At 35.6% G+C, this 15129-nt stretch overlaps 1 protein-coding gene across 10 annotated transcripts in view; it reads left to right on the top strand.

Moving 5' to 3' along the window:
- The window catches only part of LOC122019804 (SWI/SNF-related matrix-associated actin-dependent regulator of chromatin subfamily A-like protein 1), a 61705-nt gene that overhangs the window by 36809 nt on the left and 9767 nt on the right, over positions 1–15129 (top strand). For 5 of the 10 annotated variants that reach the window (XR_006122037.1, XM_042577336.1, XM_042577335.1 and 2 more), the window contains 4 exons: positions 19–75; positions 1383–1472; positions 9690–9752; positions 11524–11589. Coding sequence is in view for 9 of the 10 variants with exons in the window: in XM_042577336.1 (XP_042433270.1) it covers positions 19–75; positions 1383–1472; positions 9690–9752; positions 11524–11589 (276 nt within the window). In the remaining variant the exon portion in view is untranslated. The remainder of the gene's footprint in view (positions 1–18; positions 76–1382; positions 1473–9689; positions 9753–11523; positions 11590–15129) is intronic. The other 5 variants (XM_042577339.1, XM_042577338.1, XM_042577337.1 and 2 more) reach the window with 4 other exon arrangements.

Here is a 15129-nt window from a genome sequence, read left to right as displayed (position 1 = left end):
GTTTTCTGATGTTTACAGGTCTTTCTGGATTTGAATGAGAGTGATATGAAACAAATACGAATACTCTTTCGCGAGGTATTCCTGGTAGCCACATGCTTATATTTCATGTATGCTTAGTAGATCTTTGGTCCACTATGAGCGGTGTGGAGAGCAAGAAATAGGAGTTTCTTTGATGAGGTGCAGTTAGACCGTGAGAAGATTTTTAGAAGTGTGCAAATTCATGTATTCTGGTCCTTAGGAGTGTACTCTGATTTGACACTATGAGGCACTACTAAAGTCTGCTTGTTGTACGCTTTGCCAGTGTTATATATAAAATTTTACTTATAAAAAAAAAAGTATGCTTAGTAGTCTTTATTGACATTCTAAACTTTCTTAGTTGTGACTTTTAGTTGCCTTATGATTTGTATCATATTAATGATTATTATAATGTAACTACCTTCTATAAGTGAAACAACAATTAGAATACTCTAATTCACAGGAAATATCTTGCAACTGAAATTTCTTATTTTATTCCTTGATCAAAACACAGAACAAGGTGACATGCATTAATTTCATATGTTGTATGCCAGAATAGTGCTACTCGTATTGAGTAGAGTTGGGTAGTACCACTCGCAACCTTGGTCAACATAGGTAGCGATGAGAATCTATCGTGATGTATTATCTGGATGATTCTGCTGGAAGAGGAAGAATGTCTTAAAAGTCAACTTGAAATCTGAAGGATTCTTACTGGGATGAAGAATCAAGGAGTCGTATACTACAGTGGGAGGTGCTTGGAACTCTGAAGGATGAATCCAGGGACATCAGCCTCGGAGGAGTGTGGTAAGGTTGTTGGATGAGATTTTGATGGATAGTTGACCTTGTTGGAGCTGTGATTTGGCGACCAGTCTAAATCACAGTGTGGTCGATATTGAGGCTGCCTTATAGGGGGAAGCTCTCTGTTTTTTTCTTAGATAGGTTAATAATGCTGACCAGCGCAATGCCTACGGCTGGTAGCTGACCATCATAGCATTGCCAATGACAACATTACTTAATTATTTTTTTCTTATTAAAATGACCACTCAACCACTAGGCAGATTGCTTATAGTACTGGTGCAAGCTACAGTCATCTATTCAATGCATACTAATTTGTTAGAAATCCTTGATTCTACTTTTCTGCCTTTGATTACTTTCAATATTAGATAGCCAACCTTGATGCAACATAGCCTTTACATAATGTTATAAGTGTTTCTAAAAGAATTTTTGTCTTCTACTGTTTCCTTGGTCATTGTTGAATGAAACGCAGGAAAGCTTTTTTTATCCAATTTTTATGGTAGTATGCACACATATTATTTTATCTTTAAATTTTGCAATCTAAGTTTTCATGTTGCTTTTTATTTTTTCAGTTGGAGGTAGTGAAAATGAACATCCAGGCTTGTAATTCCCCTGAGAAGATTGAGTCACTCAAGTTTATGCAAAAGAACCTTATCAACAAGGTGCGAGCTATTGTTCTACATAACTTAAGTGAATTTCTGTTGGCCTCTCGAGATACTATTATTTCAAATATATCCTTGAGTTTTGTAAATGCAAAACGTTCGCAGGTACGCGATAGTGGAAGTTAAGGTTTGAATTATGGTATAATTAATTTCTTTTGTTCTTTGCTTGGACGGGTATTTAGCGTTTGAATTATGTTATAATTAATTTTTTTTGTTCTTTGCTGTGACGGGTATTTATCTCTATACGTTATAATTGATCCTTATAATGAAAATCAATATAAATTACATAAAATAAATCAATCCAATAAACTTAGTTCGGAGTCTTAAAGTCTTAAGTAATTTTTACTTGGTCTGATCTACAATTTCATTTTATTTTGGCTTATATTATTCTCATTGCACTTAGCCTTAGTGAGACTGACCTATTCTAAAATGTACAAACAAAACAGGCTTTCCCATTACAACCATAATATGAATTTTTCTGCTTCATATTTCTCTTTTGTTTTGGTGAAACTATTGTACAAGGCATGCAATTTTGTAAGATCTCTAATTGAGAAACATAAACTTATATTGTGCGGCATTATAAATCTGACTTATGTTCTTGTAGTCCCTCGAGTAACCTCCCTCCCCTTGTTTGTCTTCCCTCTTGCACTCTTATTTTGCACTGTAGTTTATGAAATCAGTTTTGGGAAAAGTATCAATTAGTTGGAATATCTGAGAATCAACCGCATTGGATAAGGTAAAATTGAAATCAATTAAAGTTTTCATATATCTAAAGTAAAAATCATCCAAGGCTTAAAATCTCGACCTGTGTCGGGTTTCGGTCTCAGACCGGAATGATACGATTTTGGTATTGTATGGTGTTGTGCCGTGTCGATACGGTTTTAGGATTTTTTTTATTTATATATAGTAATTATTAGATAAATATATTTATTCTTTTTTGCTGCACTCAAATCTTTCATGTTAAATTCTTTGCTCAACGTCTTCAGTAGTTATACTCTTCACAACAATCAACATATCATCCACATAAAACAACAAGAAGATAAATGAATTGTCGTCAAGGATCTTTGCATAAATGCAACATTCATATTCACATCTGTTGTACCCATTTTGAACCATGTAGGAGTCAAAACACTGATATCATCGTCTCTTTAGCCATAAGTGACTTTTTAGTTTACAGACTAAGTGCTCCCGTCCAAGATGACTAAATCCTTGTGGTTATGATATATAAATATGTTATTCCAAATTACTATGAAGAAAAGCTGTCTTCACATCCATTTGCTCTAACTACAAATTATGATGTACTACTAAAACCAACACCACTCTGATGGATGTATGTTTAACCACCGGAGAAAATATCTCATTATAGTCAATCCCCTTCCTCTATAAGTAATCCTTTGCTACTAATTGAGCCTGAACTTTACATCTTCACTTTCTTATATGTCTTCGTTCTTTTTGAATACTCACTTGCATTTTATAGCTTTCTTCCCTTTAGGAAGTTCCACTGAATCCCGTGTTTGTTTCTTATGCAACATACACTTGTCCTTCTCCGAGCCGTGTACTACCTCCTGAAAAGTCGTAGGATTTCCTCTACAAGTGATAAGTGCTTAAGAAACTAAGTCCTCGAAACCGTACTAGTTATAGTCCAATCCATCATGTGCTTTGAGCTACCATTATCAGAACCATGGATTTCTAGCTCCACCTGTACAACATCCTTATCGTTGTTGCAATTTTCGGATGATTGTTTCTCATCCCCTTGAGTACTCCGTATAATGACTTTTTTTACAAAGATCGCATCTCTACTGATCACCACTTTGCTCGCCTTAGAATCCCAAAGCTTGAAGTCTTTTACCCTTTTTTGATAACCCAGAAAAATATATTGTCTAGACTTCACTTATAGCTTCGATTTATCCTCATTAGAACATGCATATAGGGTAGACATCCAAACACTCTCAGACAAGAGTAATCATCAGATTATTTGTCCACACCTCCTCTGACACTTTGTTATCTAGTGCTACCCTCAGTGACCTATTGATAAGGAAACATGTCATGTTTACTACCTTTGCCCAGAAGTTCTTTGCAAGCCCATTTGAGACATCGAGTTCTCTCAATTATTGTTCTGTTCATCCTTTCCACTACATCATTTTGTTACGGTGTCATGTGAACTGTGAAGTGTCTCTTGATACTATGTTGCTTATAAAATTTCTTGAATTTTGAATATGTGTATTTAGTACGATTGTCTGATCTCAGGCATTTAACTTTTCTTCCAGTTTGATTCTTTATTTCAGTTTTCCACATCTTGAACTTTGAAAAAATTTCTGACTTGTGACGCATGAAGTACAACTAGACTTTCTGTGAGTAATCGTCGATGAAAGTTATAAAATACACATGTCCTCTACGTGATGTTACACTGGCCGATTCTTAGAGATTTGTATGAACATAGTCCAAAATTTCCTCCTAGAACAGAATACTTGCAGAAGTTGAGTTTGCATGTTTTGACACCCTTCCATAACCCTCTTTTATGAATCTCCAGCATCTCACGCTCACTCATATGGCCCAGTTGCATATGTCATAAGACTGTATTATCTGATTCAAATTCGACTGCAATAGCAAAACCTACAACTATGGTACCAACAAATCTATAGATATTCCCGTCTCAAAATTCCCAATCTGCAAGGACTGCAAGGAAATATCGACAAGAAATTTGGCAGAAACATTTTACAAATGAAGATATTTGGGATTTACTACAACCACATACTTGTCTCTCGAAGATCCAGAGTATATTGAATTTCTTGAACAACGACAATTTTTATGTGTCAACACATTAGATATCAACGATGATTACATCAACTATTTGCAATATCTAATGCTGCAAGAAATAGACACAGGTATTTCCAACTCTTCATCCAACTCTTCAGATGATTTTATTAACCCTTTCGCAGTGGAAGATGGTGGGGCTAAACCTGAAGACTTATCTGATAATATTCTTGCTGTGGGAAAAGAAGATGAATTTCTTATAGATTATCCACAGTTACAGCGATTATCGGAACAAATATATTCTCAGGAGGTTGTATCTCAATATAGGCCACCTGTTGATACAACTATGAATCCAGTCGGTTACCCCCAACGAGACCAAAGTCGGAACCTGTTAGCATTGCAAGAGAACCACAAATAAATAAAGGCAAAAAGCATTTCAAAGAAAATAATACTTCTGAATGGTGGAATCTACCATCAGCATAGCAACAGACAGGAGTCATATTAACCCTTCCTATGCAGTTAGGAAAAATTGAGGACGTCTTTTTACGATGGGAAGCTATCACCAAGAATATAGTTGCCCTGCAAAACTTCACAGATACACAAGATAAAGCTGATTTTATTGAAAACTTATTGGGAGAATCAGAAAGACTCACCTGGATTCAATGGCGCATGACTTTTCCAAATGAGTATGCTGAATTAGTAAGATCAGCTGATGGACGAAATGGTACGCAAAATCTAATCTCTCAAATTAGGAGAGTATTTATTCTTGAAGATCCATTCCAAGGATCTACTGATATGCAAGATAGGGCGTACAGGGATTTAGAAAGATTAATATGTTCTCAAATTAAGGATATTATACCTTTCATGAATGAATATATGAACCTTGCTGCAAAGACAGGTCATCTATTTACAGGTCCAGAATTATCCGAGAAGTTTTGGTTAAAACTTCCAGGGGACCTTGGACGAAGAATAAATGTTGCTTTTGAAGATATGTACCCAGGAAACACAATGGGGGTTCATCCTCGTATTATTTTTGCTTACAGATATTTGGAAGAGGAATGCAAAAAGGCTGCCTTTAGTAGATCATTAAAAGACTTATCATTTTGCAACCAAATACCGATACCTGGTTATTATCCAGATTCAAAAAGAAGGTATGGAGTTTGAAAATCAACTACTTACAAAGGAAAGCCTCATCAGTCTCATGCTCGTATAGAAAAGAAAAAGCATCTGACCAGAAACAAAAAATGTAAGTGCTTTCTCTGTGGAGAGGAAGGTCATTTTGCCCGGGATTGTCCAAGGGAATATAAAAATACCAAGAGGGTTGCTATGTTTGAAGGTTTAGAACTTCCAGAGGATTATGAAATAATGTCAGTACAAGAAGGAGATGACCAATCAGATGCAATTTATAGCATTTCAGAAGGCGAGGATAAACAAGTATTATCCATAGCTACTGAATACTTGTTTGTCTTCATGGAAACAAAAAATTGTTATATGATAGGAAAAACTGGAGGATGACATCCCATGGTTCGAGTCTCAAAGGAACAACATGACTGCACTCATATCTGGATAATAATGAGTACCATGGGCTGTCATCCTCCAGTTTTTCATATCATATAACAATTTTTTGTTTCCACGAAGACAAACAAGTATTCAGTAGCTATGGATAATACCTGTTTATCCTCGCCTTCTGAAATGCTATAAATTGCATCTGATTGGTCATCTCCTTCTTGTACTGACATTATTTCATAATCCTCTGGAAGTTCTAAACCTTCAAACATAGCAACCCTCTTGGTATTTTTATATTCCCTTGGACAATCCCGGGCAAAATGACCTTCCTCTCCACAGAGAAAGCACTTACATTTTTTGTTTCTGATCAGATGCTTTTTCTTTTCTATACGAGCATGAGACTGATGAGGCTTTCCTTTGTAAGTAGTTGATTTTCAAACTCCGTACCTTCTTTTTGAATCTTGATAATAACCAGGTATCGGTATTTGGTTGCAAAATGATAAGTCTTTTAATGATCTACTAAAAGCAGCCTTTTTGCATTCCTCTTCCAAATATCTGTAAGCAAAAATAATACGAGGATGAACCCCCATTGTGTTTCCTGGGTACATATCTTCAAAAGCAACATTTATTCTTCGCCCAAGGTCCCCTGGAAGTTTTAACCAAAACTTCTCGGATAATTCTGGACCTGTAAATGGATGACCTGTCTTTGCAGCAAGGTTCATATATTCATTCATGAAAGGTATAATATCCTTAATTTGAGAACATGTTAATCTTTCTAAATCCCTGTACGCCCTATCTTGCATATCAGTAGATCCTTGGAATGGATCTTCAAGAATAAATACTCTCCTAATTTGAGAGATTAGATTTTGCGTACCATTTCGTCCATCAGCTGATCTTACTAATTCAGCATACTCATTTGGAAAAGCCATGCGCCATTGAATCCAGGTGAGTCTTTCTGATTCTCCCAATAAGTTTTCAATAAAATCAGCTTTATCTTGTGTATCTGTGAAGTTTTGCAGGGCAACTATATTCTTGGTGATAGCTTCCCATCGTAAAAAGACGTCCTCAATTTTTCCTAACTGCATAGGAAGGGTTAATATAACTCCTGTCTGTTGCTGTGTTGATGGTAGATTCCACCATTCAGAAGTATTATTTTCTTTGAAATGCTTTTTGCCTTTATTTATTTGTGGTTCTCTTGCAATGCTAACAGGTTCCAGCTTTGGTCTCGTTTTGGGGGGTAACCGACTGGATTCATAGTTGTATCAACAGGTGGCCTATATTGAGATACAGCCTCTTGAGAATATATTTGTTCCGATAATTGTTGTAACTGTGGATAATCTATAAGAAATTCATCTTCTTTTCCCACAGCAAGAATATTATCAGATAAGTCTTCAGGTTTAGCCCCACCATCTTCCACTGCGAAAGGGTTAATAAAATCATCTGAAGAGTTGGAAATACCTGTGTCTATTTCTTGCAGCATTAGATATTGCAAATAGTTGATGTAATCATCGTTGATATCTAATGTGTTGACACATAAAAATTGTCGTTGTTCAAGAAATTCAATATACTCTGGATCTTCGAGAGACAAGTATGTGGTTGTAGTAAATCCCAAATATCTTCATTTGTAAAATGTTTCTGCCAAATTTCTTGTCGATATTTCCTTGCAGATTGGGAATTTTGTTTGTAAGCCAGTTTGTGTTTTTGCTCTCTTGCTTGTAATAGTTCTGTTCTTCGTTGATTTGTTTCTGCTATCCTTTGTTCTTTATCATGTTCTGGAATAGATAAGCTTGTTGATCCAAAGTCTTTTTGTCCTCTTGAAGTATTGTTAAGTTCACGTACTGGCATAATTATCGGGGTCTTGCAGCATTCTAGGATTAATTGTGCTATATATTCCCCTGTTTTGAGAGACAAAGTATTATTAGAGAAATTGTGAACCAGAATCTTTACTTCACCTCTATAATTTGAATCAATAACACCGGCGCCTATTATGATGCCTTTCATAGCATAACTGGATCGAGGCGCTATACGAGCATATGTGCCTTCTGGAGTTTTGATACTAATTCCAGTGCTTAATAATTCTTGTCCTTGTGGAGGAATTATATAATCTTGGTCAACAGCAAGATCATATCCTGCGGCTCCTTGTGATGCTTGCCTTGGTGTTTTTGCTGTACTACTTATCTTTTTGATATAAAACACCTCCTCTTCTTCTTCATCCAGTGTTAAGACTGCAACTGTATGCATCTGTTCTTCCTCTTCTTCATAATCCCTCGAATTATATCTTGGTGGTGACGGTGTTCTTACTACCTGATAATTGTTAAAATGAAGGGAAATTCTTCCATCAATTAAATTATTAGTTGTTACCTCAGTGGGTTGTAATGGAACTGTGACCGTAGATGGTGTAATAATCCAATTCTGCCCTATCAATTCTCTTGTATCATATCTTCTTCCAGGTAATGCTCTAACCCCATGGCTAGCAAGATAATCAACAACATTTTGAACTTCGTAAGCGAACCCCACATTTGGAGTATTTGACAATCGTCCGACCAGCCCTCGAGTGATGAGAATATTTGCTTCTCCATTTCTCCATCCTTCATAGCCACGTGCTAAGATGGATATCTGTATATTTCTATAGAAATCAGATATGGTTAGCATTGTGTCAGGGATTACATACACTAATTGGATTCCATGTGTAAGATCAATTTCCATTGTTGCAAAGATTGCTTGATCTCCTTGCCATCTGTTGTCACGAAATACCACTAGTAATAAAGTACCTTCTTCTTGTCGATGGAGAATTTGGATTCTAACTTGTATAATCCCCATATGAATAAACCTCATCCCACTTCTTTGTAATTGATAAAAACTTTCTTTTTGAATAAAGGCTCGATCAACTTGATTGGTTGTCACCAGGATGGCTTCTTCTGATCTATGCATATACACCCGATGGTGTGCATCATCTCGTCTGGAATGATAAAGTACCTCAGCGGGTACTAAGGAGGCTCTCTCTTGCATAGATTGTCTTAACTGAATCTGAGGATCAATCTGTTGTTCAAGAGAATAGATATAAGGTCCCTGCCCTGTAATTCTTCGTGTGATTCTTTGTAGAGTTCTCTCAGCATTATATCTCCTTCGTTGATTACGCCTGTAATCTCGAATTTGATCTTCAACAAGGGGATTTCTTTCACTTGCTCTTTCAGTAGTGACAGGAGGATTTATAGTGACTCTAGTATTCATGGTTTCTTTTGTTCCCGAAATAAATCGTAGGGGTCTTTGAATACCAATAGCTTTCCTCTTCCTTCTTTTGCCTTTTCTTTAAGAGTCAAACCTTTAATTTTGTTAGATAATTCTTGAATGACTTCGTTAGGTAAAGATACCTCATGATTAGCTTTTGCTTCAATCTTCTTGATTCTGTCCTCCAAGCTTTCAAGTTTTTCTAGTATAGTTACTAGAAGTTGGATCTGTGTGTTTGCTTGTTTGATAGTAGCAATTGTTCCACTAAGAGCGCCCTTGTAGTCAGCAGGTTTACAGAAACCAAGTGAAGGAGCTTCAATTGCTTCAGTTGCCTGGAGAGCTTCTTTATATGAGCTTGTTGCTTGAGTGTTAATATAGCTCATGAAGAGGCCCACGCTCCTACCTTCTGTAGTACTGCTTCAATTTGACTAAGCTTTCTTTTTAATTGTTCAGAATAAGCTATTACTTGGCTGATTTCTAGCTTATGTTTTTCTTCAATTTGGAGTATAAAGCTTTTCAACTGTTCCCTAGTTAAGGGCTGGTTTTGTACTACTTCTTTAGTCAAATTTTTTATTTCTTTGACTAACTTTTGATTTTCTCCTTTTAAAACCTCAATGTCTTCCTGAATTTGCTTAAAATTCTTAAGGTTTACTGGATTTGAGAGGCTCAGTTTCTGTCCTCTCATCACCATAAGAGCACTTTTACTAACTTTCATTATTTCGCTTGCAGATTTATAGCAACAACCGCTATCGTTCAGTGTGCACAAAGAAATTAGGTTCTTCCTTAGATATGGTACATACCTAGCATCACACAATGTTTTGACCCGACTACCAAATATCTTAATTTTGACATTCTGACGCTGGACAGAATAGCAATTATTCTGCAGGCTTGCCGAGGGGGGGGGGGGGGGGGCAAGAAGAGATAATAATATCCTTAAAGTATTCTCAAAAAGTATTATTTATTAATGGAGGATTGCCCTTCTTACCACTAAACAAATGTTTATATAGACTACATACCCTAATACCAAAGAAAGAAAATAAATCTCAATATATAGACCCCAATTTCCTAACTTGTAAAGAAACGAAAGAAATCATAATAAAAAGGAAAAGGACTCATAATTCTAAAATCCCTAAACGGACTTAAATCCAAAAATACAAAAGATAAAAATTGACAAAAATACCAAAAATATCTTAAATATTAAAAGGATAAAAGTTAACTTGTACTCAAGTTTAGAATAATTTTAGGTGGTAATCAAATCCGTAAATTCTACTAGTAGTTGTTGGACTTTGGAAATCCTCGTTGATCCGCTAACGAGCACCACATCGTGGATGCTGTTTTGTCCGTCTTTGTGTAGTATTCTCTCACAGTTGCAGCATAATTCTTGATGACGATGAACTCCAATGCTTTGTTAACCTGAGTAGTCCAATTGCTGAGTCTTTTTGACATTTCCGTCATGACAATGAACTCCAATGCCTTGTTAACCTGAGTAGTCCAATTGCTGAGTCTTTTTGACATTTCCATGGTTGACATATGCTAGTTCATACATGCAGCAAAGATTCACGACCTTGATACCCTTTCCAAAGTCCCCTCTAGCACCTTGATTGAATCAGACAGGTCTCTCGAGTACAACAAGCAGAGAGCTTTATTGTTCAGCGTCACTACATCCACATTCTTGAACTTCTTTATATCGAGCTTCACATTCTGGTTGTCCATGAAGGTGGACCTCATCACAAGGTGCCCTTGCTGGTGGAAGGACTTGGGAGATTTGAACACCGAGTGATCCCTTGAGTACTGCTTGATCAAACTGCTCTCCTCTATGGCAATGCTGTAGTGCATGTAGTTGAGCTTCATGTCCTTACATCCACGTTTGACGAACCACTGTACTACTTGGACACAGCCGTGCTCAGCAGCTCGCATACGAGGGCCCAGGAAGGCTCCAACATTCCCTTCTTCAACCAAGCACTCCATGGTTCCAATTTTACAGTAATGAAACGTGAAATCTAAGGCAAGATTGACGTCTACATCCAAGCAATTTCGTTGAGCAATCTGTAGCAAAATTCTTACAAGCTCTTTACATCCGAATCTCGATGCTTCAAGAAAGCGTTGGTTTACATTACCTTCACCACCCTGAACAAACAACCCTAGTAGTCCCTGTATAACAGTTGCTGGAATTCCGAATGCCCAACTAGGGTCAAATTAACTAGAGAAGAGAGTAAGAGAGAAACAGGCAGCATCAAACGCTTCAGTAAAATCCTTTCTAGTAAGGCTGTTGCCAGCAATATCTAAAAAGGTCCTAAATGCCAACAACTGGAGTTGGACTTCAAGAATTGTGCTATGATTCCTCTTACCCTTGTTATCCTGGCAACGGGAGTGGATTCCTATGCACTTCAAGGCCCATTATGTGAACTTTTGTACCTTCTCATGTTATTGATTGGTTGTGCTGCATGCTTCTGTCCTTTATCTAATTTGTAATCTGGTCATTATGCCTTGTGATAATTTACAATCTTACTTTTCTTTATTGTCTAAGTTGACTCTTATTTACTTACTCCCATTCAAACTTCAGATCTTCAATGATTCAGCAGAAGCTAAAGTTCCTGCTGTTCTTGACTACCTGGGAACAGTTATTGAGGTAATCATCAGGAGTTTGCAAAGATGGTTTTACTAATTCTTTTGTTTTTTCACAGTTTGTGCATTGGATAAGAAAAGGGGGGTGCTTGCTCATTAGAGGTTAAACTCTGGTTGAACTGAGATGTAATAAAAGAATTGCGTGAATATATATTATGTTTTGGCCATGATTGCCAATATTGGCTTTCATATTCGAATGTTCAAAAATTTCAACCCTATCAGATTGGTAGGATCAGAATTCGTGAGAAAATTTTAAAAATTAAAAATTAAAAATCCTAATAATTATATTAGTATTTAAACAACAATGAATGATAGTGATAAATTACTACCTATTATTTTATAGTTGATATGGTAATTTTTGGGTTAATAGTAATATACATTATCATTGTATAATGGACATAACACATCCCAAAACGGCATTAATCACCTAATATGTAAACTATAATTTTTACCATATTATTGTTATACATCACCTTAATAATAATATATTAACAATCAATCAGCACTTTAACCTTACCTAATAACATTGTTATTGACTAAATCACATCATTATTATCAACTTAAATCATAGAATAATAATTTGACTAAAATTAACATTACCTTAATTAAATCGCTATCCAACACAAACTTACCTCGTCCCTCACCATGCTACCACCTTAACCTCACCTATCATACTCACTCCATCCAAGACTAACCTTTCCCATTTCTCACATGGTCCTCCATTGCGAGATTCATCTTCCCTGTGAAATGGAACAACAATGGGAGGATGAGATGATCTTGATCCAATCAAACCTTTGACCTCCTCTTCATCGTGAATCATCCTTTCTTGAAGGATCTCGCAACCATGCTTCTCCAATCTCTTTCTTCCTCTATAGGTCACAAGATTGCAAACGTCTCCTTATATAAGTTAGAAGCAGAGGCTCTGTTTTCCTCAAATCAGATTCTTCTTCCAGCTGGAAAGGTTCATGATTTGAATTGTCCGGGTTAGATATGAATCAACCAATTTTGAACAAGATTGCCAATTCCTTCCTACATCGATACGATTTTACTGGTCTTTTGCAAATCTCAACCATTTCTACTCTTTTTTTCCCCTCAATTTGGAAAACTTTCCAAGACCTGGCCAAGAGATGGACCTAAATAAAATTGGCTATTGCCAATCCTGATAGAACTAAGTCGATTTGCATCAGGATCAACTGAAATTTTCAACCATGCTTTTGACTGTTAATAAGGTTGGATTTTAGTTCGTATCTATCTGTGTTATGAAAGAATTGAATGAATGATATAGATGCTAATTTTTGTTTGAACTGAACCATTGATGAGCAATAGGATAAATATTTCAGAAATAAAGTGGCTTTTTGTTGGTGTAAATGTCTATTGATGCGATTTAAATTAGGAAATTTTTACTTTGAAAGATTTGATTTGGAAATTTTAATTTTATGGGTTTAGAAATAGGATTTTATTTTGGTTTAGTCATGCCAAATTAGGTATTTTTATTATTATTTTGGGGAATGAGTTTTTTGGAGCACAGGGTAATTATTTTCAAATCTGAATAAATTATTTTAGGAATAGGTTAGTTTTTGTTAAATGCTATCTGACCTTTTCACCTCTTCATCCGAAGTGTGTATTTCACATTCAATTTTAATAAATTGCGATAATATTCATCTGCATTTGCTGGTTAATTTTCCTTTAGATTGTCTTGGATCTTGGACTATTCCATTCTTCTATAAAGTGCTTATTGATTCCAGTAAATTGTCAACAATATCAAAATGACTTAAAATCCATCTTTCATACATGTCAGTAAGGGTGCTTCAGTAACTGGTATATTGTCAGATTCAGGATAATAACTCTTAACCACACTTGTGCAGGATGGATATGTGACACGTATTTACAATTATTGGAATGCTAACTCAACTAAGTATTTGCTCTTTTTATATATACATGCATTTGTTTATAAATTTACAGGTTGATCCTCAACTCTGTCTTCAAGTTGACTCGAAAATATTATAAAACCATAGCTTAACATCATATACTCAATTATTGGGGCTCTTAATAACCAAGCCAGCAAATTATAGTTGACAAAGTTCAAATGTGTCTTGATGCTTGTAGTGGTTGATCGTTTGCATAACACATGTATTATGTAAAAGCATATGCAGTTGGTGTAAATTTTTTAAAAATATTCACATATCTAATAGAGTAATCAACCCATCTAATTCTTATTTCTATAGCAAAAATGCATGCCAAATATATAACGTAACACACATAATATAAAATTATAGAATAATAGATCATATTTACTAGTAACATACATATAATTTAAATCTAAAGTGTTTATCACTTGCAAAATAAATGTTTACATTACTACCATATAAAAAATTAATTAGTCTTCTTTAATAGAGAAAAAATCATCACAAAATACCGAGTTCAGTTCTGGATCATAAAATGAATTAGACTAGTTTTTTTACTGCATAGATGACCCACATGGCTCACAAACACCTGCCTAGCTTTCATAGGTACACTCTTGTCTCAACTAATTACTAAAACTGCTAAGGAGACAACATATCACATAGATGATACAGTCCTGTCTCAAATGTCCTTTGGTAGAGTATTGATCCAACCTAACTTCTTTCAACCCAATTATCTCTTATTGAATGCTTCTCCACTTTCATTTGTCAACTGTGTGTTGTCAACTTAGTCTCAAGTTGAAGATCATCCTAGAGACTACCTACTAGGTTCTTGCCTCATCATATCTCTATCGACAACTGACTTCAATAGCTTGGCCCCTTGTTGAGTGTTTTTCTTCACTTCATTCTATTATGTGTTGTCAACATCACCACAAGGAGAAGCCACTCAAGAGATTGTCTCTAGAGGTCTTGCCTCATTCATTTGCAGTAGATGCTTTGCATGCTTCCTTGCAAACAATCCACCTCAGCTTTATCTTAGTTAATTTATCTTTTTTTTAGCGTTTCTAGTTTATACAATAAGTTGAGGTGGATGCTTTGCATGCTTCCTTGCAAACAATCAACTTTATCTTAGTCAATTTATCTTCTTTTTGGTGTTTCTAGTTTATGTAGTAAGTTGGGTATAGATACTTCCTATTCTCTAGCTTTGGGAGAATTTTTAGAGTTATTGCAACTCAATGTGGGTTTAGTTCCACAAAGAATATTCTAGTTTTAGGATATTGTGTTGAGTTTAGTATATATCATGTAAGAGTTGTCTCATAATAACATTAATCAAAATCTCAAGCAGCGTTGATATTTTGGTCTTTAACTATAACTACTATATTGGTATCATGCTGGCATTCCGATATATGGTGCTAGTGGGGAATTGGAGGTTCAAGAAAGAGAGAGATGAAGAAGATAAAGATATGTCTAATGTATAGAATTCTTAAGTTCGAATTTTGTCTTCCGTTTATAATGGTACAATATTGACATTGTTTTGTGTTGAGAATATAAAGGAAAGCTCTGAGGTGTAAATTATGCCAACTAGCTGTCTTGATTATTCTTAGCAAGTTTGGTTATTCTTAGCAAGTTTTAATTATTCTTAA

Source organism: Zingiber officinale, chromosome 9A (assembly GCF_018446385.1).
Source record: "Zingiber officinale cultivar Zhangliang chromosome 9A, Zo_v1.1, whole genome shotgun sequence".
NCBI classification, from domain to species: Eukaryota; Viridiplantae; Streptophyta; class Magnoliopsida; order Zingiberales; family Zingiberaceae; genus Zingiber; species Zingiber officinale.
The sequence above is the reverse complement of the archived record's forward strand: the minus strand, read 5'-3'. Positions and strand labels throughout refer to the sequence as shown.